Raw genomic sequence first — 23,669 nt, forward strand, 5'->3', positions numbered from 1 at the left:
ACTATGTTTATCCCTTAACATTTATTTTATCATTGTAATTGTTCTGACGTGCTTATGCTAGCTTGTATGCTATTTTAGCCAGTAAATCATATTCCATCCTATTCTATTACAGCCCTGGAAATCGAGATAGAACTACATTGTTCGTGCAGCTCACTGTTTGAAATAAAGTCAGTCAGACGGGTGCCGAAACCAATCCATACACAACCTTTCCGGAAAAAAATATAATAAATACTCCTCCATCTTCCGAAGGGCTCCCGTTTCATAGCTATAATTGACCATTGTCATCACTGTAGCTTACAACATTCTAATTTTGGTTTGCAAACTTATCTTCCTATTGACAAAACCTCCAAAAATTCATTCATCTTCCTAACATTTCTATATAGGACACTCAAATCATCAACGTAATCTAGGTGTAGAATAGCATTGAATTCCATTCTCTCCCATAGCTTTTGCCTTGTTACTTAGGACTAAATTCATCATCATAATGCAGATAAATGGGGATAGAACGCAACCCTACTTAACTCTTTTTCAACACAAAACCAGCTAACCGCATTTCCTACGTTAACCACTGCAATGTTGCTACCGTAAATAACCAAGTCACTTAAATGTGTTTATCTGGTATACCATACAAGCACAAGGCCTTCGACCGAGCTCTTCTATCGGCTGAAATACACGATTGTCCATAATCTATAAAACAGAGGACTAAAGGGGTGTGTTGACTCAGGCGCTTCTCAATTATTAATCTAGGAGCAGAAATTCCGCCGACGCATCCTCTCCGCTTTTTAAAACCGCACTATTCTTCTGTTAGGATTTAATCTGTAGCGTCTCTAAGTCTAGAAAGGATCATCATTGCGAGTAATTAGTTTCTTCCCCTTTTTCGAAAATCATGTTCATAATATTCAGTGATTTATTTCTAACTTCACAATCGCCATGCTTCAAAACTGATTTACCACACTACCAGCACCAGTGGCCTTATTATCTTTTAGTCTTTTTAGTAGTGTCTCTAACTCATCTTCACAAAATAGATCTTCATTCACTTTCAAATTGTTGAAAACTCTTTCATTCTTTTCTATATCATTTCCTGTAACTTTATCACGGTTTAATAAATTCTCAAAATGTTCTACCCATCTCTCTTTGGCTTTTTCTTTATCAATCTTATCTTTAATTGGGACAAGTCCAGATTGACTATCCCGTCTCAATTGTTTAACATGCCATTCTTCCTCCTTCTAAATCTCAGGTTTAGATTAACCCTAGACACTACTAGATGGCAACCTTTGCTTTAAACATCATTAGCATCACTTTTATACACCCTAGTATCTTGAATCGATCCTGCTGGTCTTTGTTCTACAATAACATAAAAAAAGGGAGGCCATCCTGCCATCCCGTGAGTACCATGTTAACTTATGGGCCATTTTATCACCAAATACTGTATTGCTTATAACTAGCTTGTTATACATGCAAAACTGCAGTAGTCTATAACCATTGATATTTTTGTTTCCTACACCAAATTTACCTAGACAGGAAAATCATCTATCCCAATTTCTACCAACCAAGACATCAAACTAACCTCATAAAAAATATCATGTTTTTACCTGGGAACCAGTCTATCTGTTCCTGTAACTGTAAGTTATGGTCATCTGAGTTACTACTCTATCGATCCGTCGGTTCTACAGGAACACATACAGATTTGACTGATACCTCGCGTTACATAGTCATAAAAAGAGCGACTATCATTCTATTATAGTAACTTCCCAACCTAAGCAAAACTTAAAAGCTTTCTTATTTATCATGACCCTAATCAGTGCTTATACACCCCATTTTTTCTGCCTGAGTAAACCAATTCAGGAGTTTTTAAAACTCCTGACAAGTCCAATCCAAACGTTTAAATTCGTCCGTCAAAATGAATTTTTTTCTTGTTCTTTTTTTTTAACGAAGTAACGTCCCAAGTTGCAAATTTCACATTATTTTAATAATTAAAAATATTGTGGCCTCAAGAAAAGCAATGGGTCCCACCAGTCTATGTCAGAGACTAATAGATATTCGCAAGTCTACACGAAGGCTTAAACCCAGCCTATCCTCGTCAAGATTTAGCTCTTAGGTACCCCGTCACATGAAGGACGGTTTCAATTCGCTTTTAAGGGCATTTCTCACTTTTATTTGAAAATCTATTCTATTTAATTCATTTAAACACGCAACGTAGGACACCGTAAAGGAAGACTTCTAAGAGATATGGCCGACTCTTTACTCTGGGTAATTTTTGCGTGTTTTCAGGTTAAATTTCGCTTTTCCCTTCTATTAAAATCAAGCAGTGCTTTTCTGTAATTTATTAGAAACAACCAAAAGGGGCCTGATGTCTTTCGTAGAGTGAATATAAAGATACTGTTATTGTTTTTTTCTGTTCGATCTGCTGTTTCCGTTTTTGCCGACTGTGTTTAAAAAATACCACCTCAACAGGAACAATTCCGTATTTAGCTTTACACTTATTGTGTCAAAAATTTTTTAATAGGAATACAGAAAAGTAGCTGTGCAGGCAACGAACTAAATTAATGTACTATTTACCTGAAGGGGGCTTTACTATTTCGAACAGTGTATCTCCAGACTCCAGGTCTCTGATGACAAATCTAGTAAAATCAATTTCATATATGTTATCTTCTGGTCCACATAAGTATCCTGTAAAATTACAAATTACCAGTATACAATACTACTAGAAAAATATGGTATTTTGAGGCTGAAATTAAACCAGAAATGAATAATGAAATTAATTACAGAAGGGGTTCATTGTATGCTTTGAATATTTCCATTTTTCGGTTACTTTTTCCTTTTAAGTAAGTACAACTTTGTTTTGCCATAACGTGCATAGTTTAATGGAAGAGTTAAGAATCTCTCATACTACAACAAAATTGAATAATATTTGTCCATCAATAACTCTGAATAGAGCTTGGAGCGTATCCTCCTCAATAATAGAAATTCACTAGGAACAGTCCAATGGGACACTCAATTTGTTTGGATTGTGGGGCTGAAGACAGAAAGAGAGTTATTCATGGCTAACGATATCATCTGCACAGAAGGATTATATAAATTTAACTTAAAATAATCTGCTTCCTCCATGGGGGAGGAAAAGGGCACTTGTCATTCTACAAAAAATGCCATTCTTTAATTTTTTTGAAAAATACGTTTTGCCCCTTTCTGTACATTTTTGTGAATTGACTGCACTGGCAGCTTGTTGGCCGAAAGAACATTATCTTTCCAGCTCAGTATGAAGCAATTTATAAAAGCTCTATCAGTTGAAAAAAAAATCTTTTTCAAGAATTTCGCTTCATCATACCCTAGCCTGGAATGAACGCTGGTTTGATATTCTTTTTGCTTTTGTCAGGACCTAGTTGTTAAAGGATATGTTAACCAATAGGTCAAAGGTTAGAGCTTTGTTAGATACTGATTCATTCTGTTTTTGAACGCAACAAAAATCAGTGATTTAAAACAGTTCGTGGTAACAAACTGTAAGTAAGGAGCGAACCGGCTCAATAGTAACCGAAAACCTAAAAAGACGAATTTTGACACCAACAGACATAAAAAGAATTGGCTTTGTATTTTTGCTAGAAGAAAGATCACGAATGCGTGTTTATCAGGGTTTTTTTTCTCAGAGTTGATCGTATCGACCCAGTGGTTCCAGAATATCGGAAAAGGGCTCATTCGACCGGATGTTAAAAGTTCAGGCGTTCTTTTTAAGTGACCAAAAAAATTGGAGCGCAACTAGGCCCCCTCAAACGTCCGTTTTTTCTCAAAATCGTCCGATAATAATTTTGAGATAGCTATTTTATTCAGCATAGTTGAAAGGCTGAATAACTATTTTGCCAGAATTCCAACACGAAATTCTTTTTATGTCTTGCTTTCTCTTTGCCAATTCAATTCTACGCGTATAGATGTAAATGGTAATTGTCTTGGATTGAATTTTCTAGAGAATAAATCCGTGGCGAGGAGGTATTTTTCCGTGAAGCTATAGTCAAATTTTCTGGCGTTATTTAAAAAAAATATCATAAATTAAATTAAAAAAACAGTTTTTTCAACTGAAAGTAAGGAGTAACAGTAAAACTTAAAACAAACAGAAATTATTACGCTTATGAGGGGGATTGTCCCACCTCGCTCTTTACGTTAAAGTTTGATTTCTGTCACAATTCTTTAAGAACGACTTCTGAAACACTATGTTCGTTTAATTAGAACAATAAGAAGCTTCTTTTAAAAGTACTAAATTAGTACTTTTTCAACCAATTTCAACATGGATTTATAATGGAATTAAATAAAAAAAAACAAGTTTTTTTTTAACTGAAAGCAAGGAGCGACATTAAAACTTAAAACGAACAGAAATTACTTCGTATATAAAAGGGGCTGCTTCCTCATCAACGTCCCGCTCTTTACGCTAAAGTTTGACTCTTTCTCTCAACTCTTCTTTTTAAAACAGGAAAAAACTGTCGCTCCTTGCTTTATGTTAAAAAACTTGTTTTTTTTATTTAATTTCTGAATGTTATTGAATCAATGCATGTTTTGATTTTGGCTCTCCGCAGAGGAATAATTAAAACGAAATTTGCAACTTTTTTTTTGTCTAAATGGCTTTCTCGTAGTTTTGATCGAATGATTTCGAGAAAAAAAGGAGCGGGGCAGGAAGCCTAGTTGCCCTCCGATTTTTTGGTTACTTAAAAAGGCAACTAGAACTTTTAATTTTTTACGAATGTTTTTATTAGTAAAAGACATACGTAACTTATAAATTAGCTTACGCAACAAACTTTTGTAAACTCATATTTTTATTACATATATGAGGGGGTCTTTACACTAAAGCTTAAATTTTGTCCTAATTCATTAAGAATGACCCCTGAATCACAAAAGACGTAGAATAAATAGTTGAAATTATTAAAATGCTTTAACGTAAAGAGCGAGGTATTAGGAGGAGGTGAGCCCCTCATATGCGTAATAATTTCTGTTTGTTTTAAGTTTTAATGCTGATCCTTACTTCCAGTTGAAAAAACTTTTTCATATTTATTTTTTCATTTTTTTTAATGCTAGAAAATCCTGTGCCCCCTTCATGGAAATTTTTTCCCCTATGACAAATTCCTCGATGGAAAGTTCCTCCAACTTATCCCCCTCTTCTTAACCCCTCCCCCAACCAAAAAATCCCCTGAGAACGTCTGTACACTTCCAATTAACCATTACTATATGTAAGCACAGGTCAAAGTTTGTAACTTGTAGCCCTCCCACGGGGATTGTGGGGGAGTAAGTCCCCAAAGACATAGTTACAAGGTTTTTCGACTACACTGAAGAAAATGGCTATCTCAGAATTTTGATCCGCTGACTTTGGGAAGATAATTAGCATGGGAGAGGGCCTAGGTGCCCTCCAATTTTTTCTGTCACTTAAAAAGAGCACTAGAACTTTTCATTTCCGTTAGAATGAGCCCTCTCACAACATTCTAGGACCACTGGGTTGATACGATCACTCCTGGGAAAAAAAAAAAAAACAAAAAAAAAAACAAATAAACACGCATCCGTGATCTGCCTTCTGGTAAAAATTACAAAATTCCACATTTTGTAGATAGGAGCTTGAAACTTCTACAATAGGGTTCTCTGATACGTAGAATCTGATGGTGTGATTTTCGTTAAGATTCTATGACATTTAAGGGGGTGTGTCCCCCTCTTTTCTAAAATAAGGCAAATTTTCTCAGGCTCGTAACTTTCGATGGGTAGGACTAAACTTGATGAAACTTATACATTTAAAATCAGCATTGAAATGCGATTCTTTTGATGTAGCTATTGGCATTAAAATTCCATTTTTTAGAGCTTTGGTTACTATTGAGCTCAAAACTATGTTTTGAGGTCGCTCTTTACTCTCTTGTTTAAACAACAAGAGAGTAAGGTTTCTACATCTCGTTGTGCATGTAATGGTTATTATGAGTAAAACCAACAGACTTGTATGCGGCAATGACAGAGCGGCGATTCAACGTTGACGGATTTCATCCTCTAGTGTGGGTTTCAAATACTAGTGTTGTCAGTGCTTTGTATTGGAATGGGGCTCAGTGGTATGACTTTACGAGCTCAGTCTGCGCGAGTCTGGACAGCTTACGGTTATATAAATTTCTATGAAACATCTGAATTTCTTATACCAGGTGAGGGGAAAACACCTGGTCCTGCTGCAAGTTCATATTCAAGTAAATCCACCGTTGTGTATAGTCTCCGTGATTGCTACAAATAAACAAAATCAGACGTACGAGGAGCTTCGTAGTATGAATCAGAAGTTTCACTGACTATAGATAGATAGATAGATAGATAAGTGTATTTCAAAAACCCGTGGGCCATATACACACAACATATAAATAAATAACAAACAAGCAAGGAAATTAACAACAGTACGAACACGCACAAAAAACAGAATTAAACGCAAAAAGTACCAAATCTAACTACAAAAGAAATTAATCATATAAAACTTTTTCTTCTTATTAAAGATTTTTCTATATATACTCCCACTCGAAATATTGTGGTTGGGTTACTATTTTGTAGAATACCCGGAAGCATCAAATTAATCCCATGCAAATAAATTTCCCGTAAATCCAAGAGCACCGGGCATTTCCGGAGAAAATGATCCAAGTCTTCATCATCATCTTTACAAAGAGGACAAAGATACCGCCTATCAGGACCAACTATCATTTTATTTTTGTCGAACGTTTTTTGCCTGTTCTGGATTGGAAGACAATTTGCCCTAAGCTGAATCCAACGACGTAGAATCATAGCCGGTAAATTAAGTTTAAAATAAACTTCCTCCCCAAAACTAGGTTTTGCCTGATTATAATGTTGTAGGGTTGTAGAATCAAGAACCAGCCCTTGCCAATGCTGAATTTCCTGACTCTCTAATATAAATCGTACCTGGCTTTCTAAATTTGCTGGTACATCGCGAGAGCAAAGACCATTATTCCATAAATAAGGCATTCCTACTTTTTCTAGTAATGATTTAATTTGGGATGGCCACGAGGTTTTTAAACCACATTTCAACATCTCTTCATATGCCACTCTTACTAGTCTATCTTCATTACTCTTAGTTAACTTCAACCAGAATCTAAGCATTAAAATATACCTACGTAGCTTTAAAGAAAACAGGCCCATATCACCTTTCAGAATCTGTGAATGAGTTGTCTGATGTAAACCAAACACTCTTTTATAATACTGGAGCTGAAGGGACTCCAGTTGCTGCACCGTTTCTCCACCCCATATCTCTGCTCCATATTCTATTACGGGTAAAATTTTTGTGTTAAATATTCTTTTATGCATTTTTAGGTTTTTGATCCCCATTATCGTCGGGTTTCTAAATATAGCTGACATGGCCACCCTACCTCTCTTAATTATTTCATCAACATGACTCCTTAGGCTTCCATTTTCCGATAAGATAAAGCCTAAATATTTTATTCTTTTACTTATAAATAGTTCCTTATTATTAAATTTAAACGTATATTTTTCATCGTCCCCAACCTTCCTTTTTTTAAAAATAACAACTTCGCTCTTTTCAGTATTCAGCCTTAACTTTTTTATATGCAAATATTCGTCTATGAGATTCAAAAGAGTCTGTAGATCTTGCGGTTTATTAGCCACCAAAGCAATATCATCTGCAAATAATAAGAGAGATAGTTTTTGAGTCCCTAGGCTAACTTTCGGAGCCCATCTATTCTCTAGAAAATTAACAACATCATTAATAAAAATATTAAACAACTTAGGTGAAAGGGTGCTGCCCTGTTTTACTCCCCGCTTAATATCAAAAAGCTTCGAAAACCTATTACCAACTTGAATGATTCCACTCACACAAGTATACATGCTCACTATCAATCTAACAAATGAATGGGGAAGGCCAATATTTAGCATGGCATCCTTCAATAACTCTCTGTCGACACTATCAAAAGCCTTATGGAGATCCAGAAATCCCACATAAAGACAAGTTTTACCCTTTCCATATTTATCTATTAATGCCTTTAAAATAAACACACTATCTGTCGTCCCATACCCTGTCCTGAAACCTCCTTGTTCTTCATGTATAAAATTATTTGTATTTAACCAATTGGAAAGCCTGGTATCTAATATTTTCTCCAAAACCTTACTTAAAGCAGGGACAAGTGCTATTAAACGATAATTTTCATGAGCCTTCGGGTTTCCTCTCTTAAAAAGTGGTATAAACAATGATGTCTTCCAAGCGCTTGGCCATTGCCCTGACCTTAACACCTTATTACAAAGAAGAACAATTATCGGTATCAAAATGGAAAGAAAATTCTTAAATAACAATATTGGTATACCATCAACACCCGCAGCAGTACCACCTTTTAAATTCTTAAATATTGACTTAATCTCTTGGCCATTCACATCACCCACTAAATCGTAATCATGTTCTCTCATGGGATAAATAACCATCTCTGGGGTATGCGCTACCTCCTGAAGATCTGCACAAACACCTTCTAAATTATTTAGGTAATCAGGCCATGAATCAGCTTCCGGAACAGCCTGGGTATTAACATTTCTCCTTCCACAATCATTCTTTATATAGCCCCAAAACTTTTTAAAATCTTTATTTCTAAAATCATCAGCGATATCCAGTTTCTTCTTATGCTCGTACTCTTTTTTTTTTCTTTTTATTAAACTTTTATATTCTCTTCTTTTATCTTTATAATTAGCCAATTTTAGACTTTGATCTTCCGCGCTATCAAATTCATTCAAACGATTTAATAAATATTTTGCTTCTTCTTTCATTAACTTGCAATCCAAGTCAAAATATCCCTCATTCTTTTTTAATTTTTTAGTTAGGCCACATGATTCTGCACAACTGCCCATTATTTCATTTAACAGCATAATTACACTATGTGCATCTTTTTCATTATCTTCTAACGCTTTCAAATTATTTTTTACATGCGAGTCCAAGAGCTCCCTTCTAAATGCCTCAATATCTTTATCTGTTAAATCATTTCTAATTCGTTTTCCTAAACCTATTTTTCTATAATCCGCATTATAGAAATTTCTTAGTCGTGAACCGTGTTTCGCAAACTGCCCAATCTTCACCTCAAGCATAATAGCTCTATGATCAGATCCAACTAAATCTAATACTCCCATATTTATTGATTCAGGTACAAATTGCGTATTAATTAGCACATAATCTACAACACTTGGAGTTGGACCCGAAAGGCAAGTGAACTCGCCCCTACCCTTATCCTTCCCAAACCTACCATTCGCAATCATCAGACCATGTTCCCCACAAAACGCCAGGAGCTTTCTTCCCCATACATTTATTTTTCTTTTTTCATCCTTGTTGCTTCGTGGTATTCTACAACAAATTGGGACAAAATCACCTAAATCTGGGATCAACACATCTGGGATCTCAGCCTCCAGGCCGGTATAAGCATTGAAATCCCCCATTAACACACAATCCAGATCTTTATAACTTTCTTGTATTAACGAAAATTCTTCCCCTAAAATTTCCCAAGTATTTTCTCGATTATACGAACTATTCTGTGGAGGTATATACACTACACCCAAAATTAATTGCTTCCCACATTTCAAATAAATAGACAGCCAAAGCAAGTTTTCAGATCTACTACTAATTTTCTCATAGCCGTCAATAGCAGATGCTTTAACCAAAACCAAAATGCCACCATAATGTCTATTATTTCTTGCTACATTACGCACGGTCTGTTCAACGAAATACCCGGGGAGAGGTGATATAGGAGAACAATCGTTCCATGTTTCAATCAGAGAAATCACATCAAACGAAAATAAATCGTCATATAAATAGGTCAACTTATCACGTAATCCTTGTATGTTCCATGACACTAGACTCAGTATATGGCCCTCTATATCCTATGTTTCTACGCCTTCTGTTAGCACGTTAACATCACTAGCCTTTGGTTGAGATTGCTCGTTACTAGTCTTAGTCGGGGGAAAGGCAACATGATAATACTCACGAGTGCGGTTATTTATATCCGCTAACTCACTTCGGTGTTTATTGTAATAAAAATCACGTGAAAAACCACCACGATGTCTATCATTAAACTTCTTTCTTGGCGAATATAAATAATATATAAATAATAAGAGTATTTATACATTTTATTGTAGGAATGGTCATTCAATTGAATGACCTGATTTTTCAATTGAAGAATAAAATATTGTTAATACAAAGGATCTCCCTCTCTAGCCATAATTGACGACAATCGTCTATATATAAAAGAGGAGGAAATCCGAAAACGAAAAAATTTTATTCAATGCAAAAATTATTTTTTTATAAGCCAATTTTTCTACAAATAGAAATATTTATATGCATTTCATTACTGATACACATTATTCTTAGGGTACTAAAACCAACTTCGTAAAATAGGAGAGTTTGTTTTCCACTAGAAAGTCATTATAACAATGCATATCGGTATTTTTAAAAATTCTTCATAGGTATATCCTTGACAGATGAGTATAAGTTACAGTAATGCATAGAAACCACAGCCCTTTCTCGAGTCATCTTGAACTCTTTTCAGATTTTAAACTACATATTTTCCTTTTTTCGATGTAGGGTTTCATATGGACACTGTAGAATGTGCATGGTAAGCCAAGAGGATAAATTTTTTTTATATGTTTCTTAGTTTGAAAAACACAAAGCCATTGGCAGATCTGTGAATCCGATGTACTACTATTAACAATAATTAGAAATTTATCACTTGGAATAGGTTCGATAAGATCTGAGAGCATACAATAGGATTTATATTTGGCCATCTATAGATCCATTTGGAGCACATCAATCATTTAAATGGCATTCATGATGCCAAGTCCAGTAGATGAATACCGTCAGAAGTATCTTTCTAATAGGTTTCAAACTGAACTGGTGAAATTAACTTAACATGTTTCCAGTGTCTTAGCAAAAGTGTATTCTAAACACACAGTCCCAGTCCTTACAATGTTGGAGTCTCGAGAACCCGACAAATCCAATACATTTATATCATGAGTCTTTCAAAACATGGAACTCGTTATAACATTTTGAAATAGCTATGAATCATGATCAATGGATTGCATTTTCAATTACTATAGGTTTATATGGGATTTATCAAAGGATAAATTATATAAAGGAATTCCATTCACTTTGCCAACAAGACTAGAAAGTTAAAGGAAATCAAAATCATGTGGGGGTCCATGGTGGTCCATGATCCTACGACACTATTACACCTTACAAAGGTCAATTCGAGTTTTGAAGGGATTTAGCCATTAATAAATAAAGAATCAGTATAGCTACTATAACCAGTAGCAATATGACTTTGATTGCTGTGACTTAATTCCTTATATTACTTTGGATTAATTAGGATAAATTGAACATAACTTGCGTATTTCGAAAAATTATTACTAATGCTTACTAGTGTAATTTCATTTTCATAATTAGTATTTCATGATTAATATTTCATAATTTCATAATTCATAATATTTCATTTAATTAATATTTCATAATTTCATGAATTAGTGTAATATATTCATGTAGATACTAATTTGTTTTAAACAAACTGTGTAATAGGCAATATTCATAAAACAGACTTCCCACAGGCGAGGGGGCTTCACTTAAAGACTTCTTGACCACTACACTTAAATCAAAAATGTAAATGATAAATCTATGAAATAATCTCCGTTAGGGACACATCTAGAAATGGACACTTCTGGACAAGGGTTATTGTGGTTAAAATTGTTCATAGTAGTAATACAGCCCGGCAAAGAAACTTCCAAGATCATAAGCAGACAATGAAATATGCCCGTTGTAATAACCCAAGTCTCTGTCCAAATTGTTATAGACTCATAGCAGAAACATAAAGGTAATATCGGGACAGACAAATGTAATTCTTATTTTACTACTAATCCAGATATGAAGCGTTTACGGGAACATATCTGGAATATTGCTATGGTGGACGTTGTTCTCTATGGTTTTTACTTCTACAATTAATAAAGTGAGGAAATTACCATCACCAGAGCTCTGGAAGCTTCTACGAATGATGCATAAATAAATATACAGCTGTCTGAGGAGAACTCGGTGCACGGTCATCATTAATTGAATAATTCTAACCACTGAAATTTTTAGCTTTAATTATTTTAAGTTTAAAACCAAGGACATCTTTCAAATTGATTGAGGATAATTCTTCCATTCACACTATGGTCAAAAATGTGAAGTCTTTCCTGTTCTAAAAAATAGTTAAACATGACAGCGCCTGTCTACCAGTTTGTCACCTTGCAGTTGATTATTCAACAGTTATTCATGTTGTTACATTCTTTGTGGGGTTTGACAGACAAAGAGTATTCAGTGGAATCGAAGATTCCAACCATTCCTCACTGGAGAATGGCCAATCATGGTGTCTTACCTTAAGATTAATAAAAAAAAAAACTTTTTCCACAAAATAAGTTTTTCACAGAAAAGCAAAGAACTCCATTAAACCAAAAATGAACAAAAATAAAATCATAAAATCTACGTAAAACTACCACAAATCAGCATCGACAAATAAATGAAACCCAAAAACGAACAGATATTAACACGAGCAGGGCTCAAAACCCCTATGCTTTCCCAAGGCCAGAACATAATTTGCACTTCTACTGAAAAAGTACATATGAATGTGCAGTATCAGTTTAATATATATATGCTGATATTTATTCATTAAAATGTTAATAATATTTCTACTTTTAACGTCTTCACTGCTCCCACCGTCTTTACTAATAATGCTACCAAAGTAAGCGAAGCTGCCCACCTGAAAAATCTTTTCGTTACGCAACATCACCTTTTCATCTTCACTTATTCCTAGCCTTAGTGACTTAGTCTTCTTAACATTAATTTTCAAACCTATTTTAGCATCCTGAACTCACAAAACCTCTAAAAGTTCATTCGTTTTGCTCACACTTGTATCTAGGATGCTTAAATCCTCAGCACAATCTAAATCCAGGAGAGTTTTCCCTCCCCATTTGATTCCGTGGTCTCCCATTGTCTTCTTAAGACAAAGTGCTCCTTAAGACATAGTCCATCAAAATGATCAACACAAAGAGGGATACAACACAAACCTGTTTAACTCCTGATTTGATAAAAACCAGCTGCTAACATCCCTGAACAACCCTTCATTTTTATCACTTTCTGGATGGAAATCCCTTTCTTCAAGATGATCCCGCCGGGCTAGTTCACAAGAACCACAAAATAGAATAGCCTAGATAATGGGTCTTAACATTCCTTGGTTTTAAATACTTTCCTCGTGATTTTGCGCAAGGATTCACCAGTACACTATTCATAAGGAATTGAAATGAAATAAGGGAATTCAAACCGTCCTCGAAAACTAATCTAGACATAGTACCATAATAGCGTCAATGCAAGGCTGTTATAGGGCTAATACGTTTCCTTGTTAATGTTCAAAAAATCTCGAGCATTCAAAATACGACAAAATGCCAATAGTGAATAAAGCTGCGATAATAAAGACCATCCATTAACAATCCCTTTGAATGGAATGGTTTTGGAAGGGATGAGATTACACAAGTACCCTGTACCCTTGCTTCAAGAACTGGAACAACATCAACTACACACACTCTTATAAAAAAAGAAGATAAAACAATTGTCGACAGTATTATTTCGTTATTATATCTATCAATATATTTCCTTTTTCAAAATATTCCTAAGTCACTCTTTCTTTCACTTTCTTTCTAAAAACCACTGGGTAAATATCACAATCCAAGAACACGATTGAGCTAAAGCACATTCTAAAACTAACTTAGTAGAATAGAACATGCTCTAAAATTCCTCATGCTCCACAATTACAACAATTAACATACAAAAGAATTTTCCATGTTTTACTTTCAAGACCAAATATCGTAAACCCATAAATTCCATTGATACACAGCCAAGGAAATTTATAGTTAAAAAAAACTTAAATGGACAAAAGAATTTGTAAAGGGGAGAGATTTTATTGCTGTGCGGTGCTTCCGGTACATTATCAAAGTATACGACAAAAAATCAAGGAGACTGATGACAGCAAACAATTAAAATCTGTAAGTTCTTTTGTTTTTTTGTTGTTGTTTTTTTTTTGGGGGGGGGGGGGGGGGTACTCTTATAAGTGCATTTATTCATGCAACTTTGAGGGTATCACTACCATTTGAAAGTTGTTTTTCCTGGGAGGGGGAGGGACGAGCAAGGAAACATTTGTCAACAACATTTTTTTAAAGACAAAAAAACGTCTGATCGTTTAGTCTTGCCTAAATTATATGCCAAAAAGATACACAAGAAAGAAAACATGGCTCCAAAGATTTCACTGCATAATTTACTTTTCGAGCAATCTTCTAAAAGCACAAAAGTTAAACCTTATACTACTTGGAGCATCTATTATAAATCACACAAAAACATGCAAAATAGTTTACAAACACAAACATAATCCTTAATCTGGGCCAAGGAAAATATTTTGAAACCAATTCAGCCATTGGATATAGTTTTGATAGATAAAGTAATTATATTATTTTAGCTTTTCCGTTAGAATTCATCAGGGCCATTTTGGGAAGTCATTGTTTTTTTCCTGCTTAAGGAAATCTTTGGACCTATTGAAAAAGTCTTGGAACGAAGAAAAAAAATATACTCACTATCCGCTATATCGGGCATGCTCAGCAGAAGTTCGGGTCGAATTGAAGATTCAGTCCTCTCTAAGTCTCCTTTTTTATCATCTACTAAAAAAAGAAATAATGGACTTGTGAATTAGAAGAAGAGCACTAAGTGTCTGATATAAAAAAAAACACAATATAATTGTCAGTTGGTGGGAAAAGCCAGCTAAGCTCTGTAGCTACTTTTGCTCCATACACCATAATGTTTTGATGACATGAGCCATTGATTTACATGCTAAGCTTTGAATCGAAAAGATTGCACACACTTCTATCTAGACTGTAGACTCTGAATACTAAAGCTTTTGTTGTCCGAAGCTTTGTTGTCTAAAGCTTTTTGTTGTCACTATGCTCCTACAAAAAGAAGGTAGAGATTGTATAGGTCATAAAAAAGGTGCTTTGTCTTGCAGACCAGCAAAAATTGGATATGAGCTACATATTATGGAACAAATGCAGGAAGAACCCAAAAGAGAAAAGCTTGAATCTGACAATAAAGCTGCAAAACTTCCAGTTAAGGAGATAGCTTAAAGGAAGCAGAAGATGGCAGAGCTAGAGTCACTTGTTTCGCAGAAAGAAAGAAAGAGGGTTAAGAAGAAATAAATCAAACGTGTTTATTGAAAAAAGAAATCAGTGATGCTCTTATGAAAACGGCAGGTGAATTTTTAAACAAAATAATAGAAGAGAAGGGGTTTCGTGCCATTGATTTTGTTCAGGACATTTTCCAAGCATCACTGGGAGCAGCTTGTTCTGAAAAAAAAAAGAATTTGCCGATGCCGCTGAATCAGTCAAAGTACTTGTTCTGAAGAAAACATCAGCACTGATTCATGTCATTCAAAAGCAAAACAAGCAACAAAACAACAAGCACAGCTCCTACTACTATGATTGCTGTTATTACGACTACTACAATAACTACTGCAATGAATATAACTACTATGACTACTACAAACACGCTACAACCCCTTGAAGCTCTACTCCTACGACTAAGATTCCTACTACTGTGATTACTACTGCTACGAATACTATTATAACTGCTGCTACTACTACGACTGTTACTACTAATATTACGACAACCACTACCACTACTATCACGACTCTGTCTACTATTACAATGATAAGATTGCAATGTGATATTATTTTTTTCAGGTCTTGTTTTGAAGAAGTTGTCATAGAAACTTCAGAACAGGCTCGTTCTACTGAAACTTGACAGGTTTAATGCCATGTTTAAGAGTCATGAGTAATTGAAGGAGAATCAGTCCTCCTTGCATGCTCCCTTTTTCTGCCCTTCCGCAAAGACATCCAATCAAATTTATGGGATAGCACTTTTGTTCAAAATAGTTGACAGGTCCAATAATTATACCTCTGGGGAAGAAATGATCCTCAAGGCTTTGCTCAACTAAACCAAGGGCATGCAGGTTGTCAAAACGGGATATCAGCAATATCCCAGGAATGGCTTAGGGTAATAAGTCAAAACTTTCAGTGCATACTGAGCAGGTTATTAAACTAATCAGAAAGATTAAAATAACACATTATATGCATCCAAGGTTGTCAAATGGGTGAATCTACAATATCTCAGGAATGGCTAGGGGAATTCAGTTGAAACTTTCGGTCATGTTTAGGGGGATTGTTGATTAATATTTGCCTATTCTCAAGATAATAACAAGACGATGGGCAGAATGGCTTCACCTTTTAGAAGCCCAAAGATGATGCAGATTTTCTATCCGTTTTTTGGGACAATATTCCACATACCCAACCATCCGAAGTTCTATAGTAAAACTTCATTCAAAATTTACTGCAAAATATGAAAAAACAAGCCAAAATCTTGATAATTAAGGAGAGAAACCTAAAAAGCTTTACAAATATTCATTTTATTAGCCAATAAAAAACATGTTCATTACATAGAAATTAATTTTTTTCTAAATTTTCTACATAAGAAATTTTTCAAAGAAAAGTAAAGAGCTCCATTAAGCCTAAGACGAGCAAAAATGAAGTCAAATAGTACTTCACAAATTACTTTCTGCCTTTTAGATTGTATAGGTGCGTTACACCTGCTTCACTTTGAGGTAGTTTCTATTTGTTTTAGTTTGAATTGAATAAAAAAACAAGTTTTTATAGCTGAAAGTAAGGAGCGGCATTAAAACTTGGAACGAACAGAAATTACTTCGTATATGAAAGGGGCTGCTTCCTCATCAACGACCCGCTCTTTACGCTAACGTTTGACTCTTTTTCTCAACTCAAAACAGTAAAACTGCTTTTTAAAACAGTAAAAAACTTTAGCGTAAAGAGCGGGGCCTATTATGGAGATTTGTTACAAATGTTTGTCCAAAATATAAATAGCAAGCCGAAATCACGATTCTTAAGGAGAAAAACCAAACAAGAGCTAAAAGCTCATATGGCACTTGTGACGAGGTTGGAAGAGCCAATAACTCATATGGTATGAGCTCTAGCAAAATTCTAAGAATCAATAGATTGATTTAAAAGAAAAATCAGAGGCTTTATGCCGGTCGGGATTTAAAATAAGAGCTCTGAGTCACGAGGTCCTTCTAAATATAAAAATTCATTAAGATCCAATCACCCACTCGTAAGTTATAAATACCTTATTTTTTCTAATTTTTCCTCTTCCTTCAGCCCCCCAGATGGTTCAATCAGGGAAAACGACTTTATCAAGTCAATTTATTCAGCTCCCTGACACGCCTACCAATTTTTATCGTCCTAGCACATCCAGAAGCACCAAACTCGCCATAGCACTGAACCCCACTCCTATCTCCCCCAAAGAGAGTGAATCCTGTACGGTAACACCAATCACGTATCTATGACATTTGCTTACTCTACCCACCAAGCTTCATCCCGATTCCTCCATTTTAAGCGTTTTCTAAGCTTTCCGATTTCCCCCTCCAATTCTCCCCAATGTCAACAGATCTGGTCGGAATTTGAAACAAGCACTCTGAGACATGAGTTTCTTCTAAATATCAAATTTAATTAAGATCCGGTTACCCGTTCTTAAGTTAAAAATACCTCAATTTTTATAATTTTTCCAAATTAACACCCCCCAGCTCCTACAAAGAGAACGGATCCGTTCCAATTATGTCAATCACGCATCTAGAACTTGTGCTTGTTCTTCCTATCAAGTTTCATCCCGATCTCTCCACTCTAAACATTTTCCAAGATTTCTGTTTCCCCCGTCCAAATCCCTATGGCCCCGAATCCAATTCGAGTCAAAAATGGAGCATCTGAGAAATAAGATCCTTCTATATATCAAGTTTCATTAAGATCCGATCACCTATTCGTAAGATAAAGATACCCCCATTTTCACGTTTTCCAAGAATTCCGGTTTCCCCCTCCAACCCCCCCCCCCCCCAATTTCAGGGGATCTGGTTGGAATTTAAAATAAGAGCTCTAAAGCACAAGATCCTTCTAAATATCAAATTTCATTAAGATCTGATTACTCGTTCTTAAGTTACAAATACCTCATTTTTTCTAATTTTCCGAATAATTCCCCCCCCCTAACTCCACCAAAGAGAGCGGATTCAGTCAAATTATGTCAGTTCCGTATCTTGGACTTGTTTTTATTCTTCCCACCGAGTTTAATCCTGACATCTCCGCTTTAAGTATTTTCTAAGATTTCCGGTGCCCTCCCCCCAACTGCCCCCCACAATGACACTGGATCCGGTTGGGATTTAAAATAAGAGACCTGAGTTACGAGGTCCTTCTAAATATGAAGTTTCATGAAGATCTGATCACTCCTTCGTAAGTTAAAAATACGTCTTTTTTTATTTTTCGGAATTAACCCTCCCCCCCCCAACTCCCCCAAATAGAGCGGATACGTTCCGATTATTTCAATCATGTATCTAGGACTTCTGATTATTTTTCCCACCGAGTTTCATCCCGATCCCTCCACTCTAAGCGTTTTCCGAGATTTTAGGTCCCCCTCCAAACTCCCCCCAATGACACCAAATCTGGTGGGGATTTAAAATAAGTGCTTTGAGACACGATATTCTTCTAAATACTAAATTTCATTGAGATCCGATCACCGCTTCGTAAGTTAAAAATACCTTATTTTTTCTAATTTTTAAGAATTAACCCTCCCCCCAACTCCCCGAAATAGAGCGGATCCGTTCCGATTATGTCAATCATGTATCTAGGACTTCTGCTTATTTTTCCCGCCAAGTGTCATCCCAATCCCTCCACTCTAAGCGTTTTCCAAGATTTTAGGTTCTCCCCTCCAACTCCCCCCAATGTCACCAGATCTGGTAAGGATTTAAAAGGATAGTTCTTAGACACGATATCCTTCCAAATATTAAATTTCATTAAGATCCGATCACCCACTCGTAAGATAAGTATACCTCATTTTTTCTAATTTTTCCTCTCCCTTCAGCCCCCCAGATGGTCGAATCAGGGAAAACGACTTTATCAAGTCATTTGTTCAGCTTCCTGACACGCCTACCAATTTTCATCGTCCTAGCACATCCAGAAGCACCAAACTCGCCAAAGCACTGAGCCCCACCGCTAAATCCCCCAAAGAGAGCAAATCCAGTACGGTTATGTCAATCACGTATCTACAACATTTGCTTATTCTACCCAACAAGCTTTATCCCGATTCCTCCACTCTAAGCGTTTTCCAAGATTTTTGATTTCCCCCGCCAAGTCTCCCCAATGTCAACAGATCTGGTCGGGATTTGAAATAAAAGCTCTTAGACATGAGTTCCTTCTAAATATCAAATTTCATTAAAATCTGATCACCCGTTTGTAAGTTACAAATACCTCATTTTTTTCTATTTTTCTGAATAATTCCCCCCCCCCCTAACTCCACCAAGGAGAGCGGATCCAGTCCAGTAATTTCAGTTTCGTATCTTAGACTTGAGGAGGAAAGCCCCTTTCATATACGGAGCAATTTCTGTTTGTTTTAATTTTCCACGTTTCTCCTTACTTTCATTTAAAAAACTTGTTTTTTTATTTAATTTCTGGGCGTTTTTGAATTAATGCATGTTTTGATCTTGGCTCTCCGCACATAAATAATTAAAACGAAATTTGCATATTCATTAATTGCAATTAATCGGAAGATTTTGAGAAAAAAAAGCGAGGGAGGAGGCCTAGTTGCCCTTCAAGTTTTTGATTACTTAAAAAAGCAACTAGAACTTTTAATTTTTTACAAACGTTTTCATTGGTAAAGAATCTATGTAACTTACGAATTAACTTACGCAACGAACTTCTATATTCGTATGTTTTTATTGCGTATATGAGGGTGTTCAACCCTCGTCGATACCTCGCTCTTTAAACTAAAGCTTAGATTTTGTCCCAATTCCTTAAGAATGACCTCTGAATCACAAAGGCCGTAGAATAAATAGTTGAAATTACTAAAAATACGTTAGCGTAAAGAGTGAGGTATAACAAGGAGGTAAACCCCTCATGTGCGTAATAGTTTTTGTTCGTTTTAAGTTTTAATGCTGCTCCTTACTTTCACTAGAAAAAACTTTTCATATTTAATTTTTTCATTGCTTTTTCAAATAATGCTAGAAAATCCTGCACCCCCTTCATTGAAATTCTCTTCCCCCACGAGAAGTTTCTCTATGGAAATATCCTCCCACGTACCCCCCCCCCTCAAATCTCCCCCCTAAACAAAAAAATCCCCCTGAAAACGCCTGTACACTTCCCAGTAACCATTACTATATGTAAACACAGGTCAAAGTTTGTAACTTGCACCCCCTCCCACTGGGACTGCGGGGGAGTAAGTCGTCCCTATAGACATAGTTATTAGGTTTTTCGACTATGATGAATATAATGGATATCTCAGAATTTTGATCCGGTGACTTTTGGGAAAAAATGAACGTGGGAGGGGGAGTAGGTGCCCTCCAATTTTTTGATCACTTAAAAAGGGCACTAGAACTTTTAATTTCCGCTAGAATGATCCGTCTTGCGACATTCTAGGACCACTGGGTTGATACAACCACTCCTGGGGAAAAAAACAACAACAAAAAAAACAAATAAACACGCATCTGTCTTCTGGCAAAAAATGTGAAATTCCAGATTTTTGTAGATAGGAGCTTGAAACTTCTACAATAAGGTTCTCTGATACGCTGAATCTGATGGTGTGATTTTCGTTAAGATTGTAGAACTTTTAGGGGGTGTTTCTCCCATATTTTCTAAAATGAGGCAAATTTTCTCAGGCTCGTAACTTTTGATGGGTATAACTGATCTTGATGAAACTTATATATTTAAAATCAGCATTAAAATGCGATTCTTTGAGGTAACTATTGTTATCAAAATTCCATTTTTTAGAGTTTCGGTTTCTATTGAGCCGGGTCGCTCCTTACTACAGTTCGTTACCACGAACTGTTTGAAAAATATGTCATTTTTTCAAATTTTTCAGAATTAACCATCCCCCACCCCCAACTCCCCCAAATAGAGTGGATCCGTTCCGATTATGTCAATCATGTATCTAGGACTTCTGCTTTTTTTCCCACCAAGTTTCATCCCGATCCCTCCACTCTAAGCGTTTTCCAAGATTTTAGGCCCCCCAAACTCCCCCCCAATGTCGCCTGATCTGGTCGGGATTTAAAATAAGAGCTTTGAGACACGATATCCTTCTAAATACCGAATTTCACTGAGATCCGATCACCGCTTCGTAAGTTAAAAATACCTCATTTTTTTCTAATTTTTCAGAATTAACCCTCCCCCCTCCGAACTCCCCCAAATAAGGCGGACCCGTTCCGATTATGCCAATCGTGTATCTAGGACTTCTGCTTATTTTCCCCACCAAGTTTCATCCCGATCCCTCCACTCTAGGCGTTTTCCAAGATTTTAGGTTCCCCCTCCAACTCCCCCAATATCACCGGATCTCATCAGGATTTAAAATGATAGCTCAGAGACACGATATCCTTCCAAGCATTAAGATCCCATCACCCGTTCGTAAGTTAGAAATACTTCATTTTTTTCTATTTTTCCCAAATAAACCAGCCCCCACTCCGCCCAGATGGTCAAATAGGGGAAAAGATTATTTCTAACTTAATCTAGTCCGGTCCCTGATACGCCCGCCAAATTTCATCGTCCTAGCTTACCCGGAAGTGCATTAAGTAGCATAACCGGGACAGACCGACAGAATTTGCCATCGCTATATGTCACTTGGTTAATATTAAATAAAAAAACACAAGTTTTTTCAACTGAAAGTAAGGAGTGACATCAAAACTTAAAACGCACAGAAATTACTTCGTATATGAAAGAGGCTGCTTCCTCATCAACGCCCCGCTCTTTACGCTAAAGTTTGACTCTTTCTCTCAATTCTTCTTTCTAAAACAGTAAAAAACTTTAGCGTAAAGAGCGGGGCGTTGATGAGGAAGCAGCCTCTTTCATATACGAAGTAATTTCTGTGCGTTTTAAGTTTTGATGTCACTCCTTACTTTCAGTTGAAAAAACTTGTTTTTTTTATTTAATTTCTGAACGTTTTTGAATCAATGCATGTTTTGATTTTGGCTCTCCGCAGAGGAATAATCAAAACGAAATTTGCATTTTTTTTTTTTGGCTCAATGGCTTTCTCATAATTTTGATCGAATGATTTTGAGAAAAAAGAGCTGGGGACGAAGCCTAGTTGCCCCCCGATTTTTTGGTTAATTAAAAAGGCAACTAGAACTTTTAATTTTTTTACGAATCTTTTTATTGGTAAAAGATTTACGTAACTTATAAATTAGCTTACGTAAAGAACTTTTGTATTCTCATGTTTTTATTACATATATGAGGGGATTCGCCCCATCGTCAGTACCTCGCTCTTTACACTAAAGCTTAAATTTTATCCCAATTCATTAAGAATGACCCCCTGAATCACAAAAGCCGTAGAATAAGTAGTTGAAATTACCGAAAATAATTTAGCGTAAAGAGCGAGGTTAATACCTCGCTCTAATTTATAAGCCCCTCATATGGGTAATAATTTCTGTTTGTTTTGAGTTTTATTGCTGTTCCTTACTTCCAGCTGAAAAAGCTTTTTCACTTTTATTTTTTAATTGTTTTTTTTTTTTTAAATAATGCTAGTAAATCCTGCTCTCCCTTCATGGAAATTTTCTTCTCCCATTACAAATTCTCGAAGGAAAGTTCCCCCAGCATATCCCCCTCTTCTCAACCCCTCCCCCAAACCAAAAAAATCCTCCTGAAAACGCCTGTATACTTCCCAATAACCATTACTATATGTAAGCACAGGACAAAGTTTGTAACTTGTTGCCCCTCCCACGGGGACTGTGGGGGAGTAAGTCGTCCCCAAAGACATAGTTATAAGGTTTTTCGACTACGCTGAATAAAATGGCTATCTCAGAATTTTGATCCATTGACTTTGGGAAAATAATTAGCGTGGGAGGGGGCCTAGGTGCCCTCCAATTTTTTGGTCACTTAAAAAGGGCACTAGAACTTTTCATTTCCGTTAGAAAGAGCCCTCTTGCAACATTCTAGGACAACTGGGTCGATACGATCACCCCTGGAAAAAAAAAAACAAAAAAAAAAAAAACAAATAAACACGCATCCGTGATCTGCCTTCTGGCAAAAAATGCAAAATTCCACATTTTTGTAGATAGGAGCTCGAAACTTCTACAGCAGGGTTCTCTGATACGCTGAATCTGATGGTGTGATTTTCGTTAAGATTCTATGACTTTTAGGGGGCGTTTCCCCCTATTTTCTAAAATAACGCAAATTTTCTCAGGCTCGTAACTTTTGATGGGTAAGACTAAACTTGATGAAACTTATATATTTAAAACCAGCATTAAAATGCGATTCTTTTGATGTAGCTATTGGTATCAAAATTCCATTTTTTAGAGTTTTGGTTACTATTGAGCCGGGTCGCTCCTTACTACAGTTCGTTACCACGAACTGTTTGACCAAGTGCCATAAAAAGTTTTAAAAATATGCCTTTCATTAAATAACCAAAAATGAAGTATGTTAATCAAAACGAATGGAAAGTAATTAAAACGAAACTTTTTCCAAACAAGAAGTTTTTCAAACAAAAGCAAAGAGCTACATTAAGACTAACACAAGCAGAAATAAAGAAAAGTGGT

The 23,669-nt window shown here is 35.9% G+C and overlaps 2 protein-coding genes across 3 annotated transcripts in view; one reads left to right on the plus strand and one right to left on the minus strand.

Moving 5' to 3' along the window:
* Positions 1 to 23,669, plus strand: part of LOC136031983 (transmembrane GTPase Marf-like) — a 503,142-nt gene that overhangs the window by 412,577 nt on the left and 66,896 nt on the right. The window lies entirely within an intron of this gene.
* The window catches only part of LOC136031982 (protein unc-119 homolog B-A-like), a 50,035-nt gene that overhangs the window by 12,215 nt on the left and 14,151 nt on the right, over positions 1 to 23,669 (minus strand). For both annotated transcript variants that reach the window (XM_065712041.1, XM_065712042.1), the window contains exons 2-3: positions 14,629 to 14,709; positions 2,560 to 2,670 (exon numbers count right to left, since the gene is read on the minus strand). In XM_065712041.1, coding sequence (XP_065568113.1) covers positions 2,560 to 2,670; positions 14,629 to 14,709 — 192 coding nt within the window. The remainder of the gene's footprint in view (positions 1 to 2,559; positions 2,671 to 14,628; positions 14,710 to 23,669) is intronic.

Source organism: Artemia franciscana, chromosome 10 (assembly GCF_032884065.1).
Source record: "Artemia franciscana chromosome 10, ASM3288406v1, whole genome shotgun sequence".
Taxonomy (NCBI): Eukaryota; Metazoa; Arthropoda; class Branchiopoda; order Anostraca; family Artemiidae; genus Artemia; species Artemia franciscana.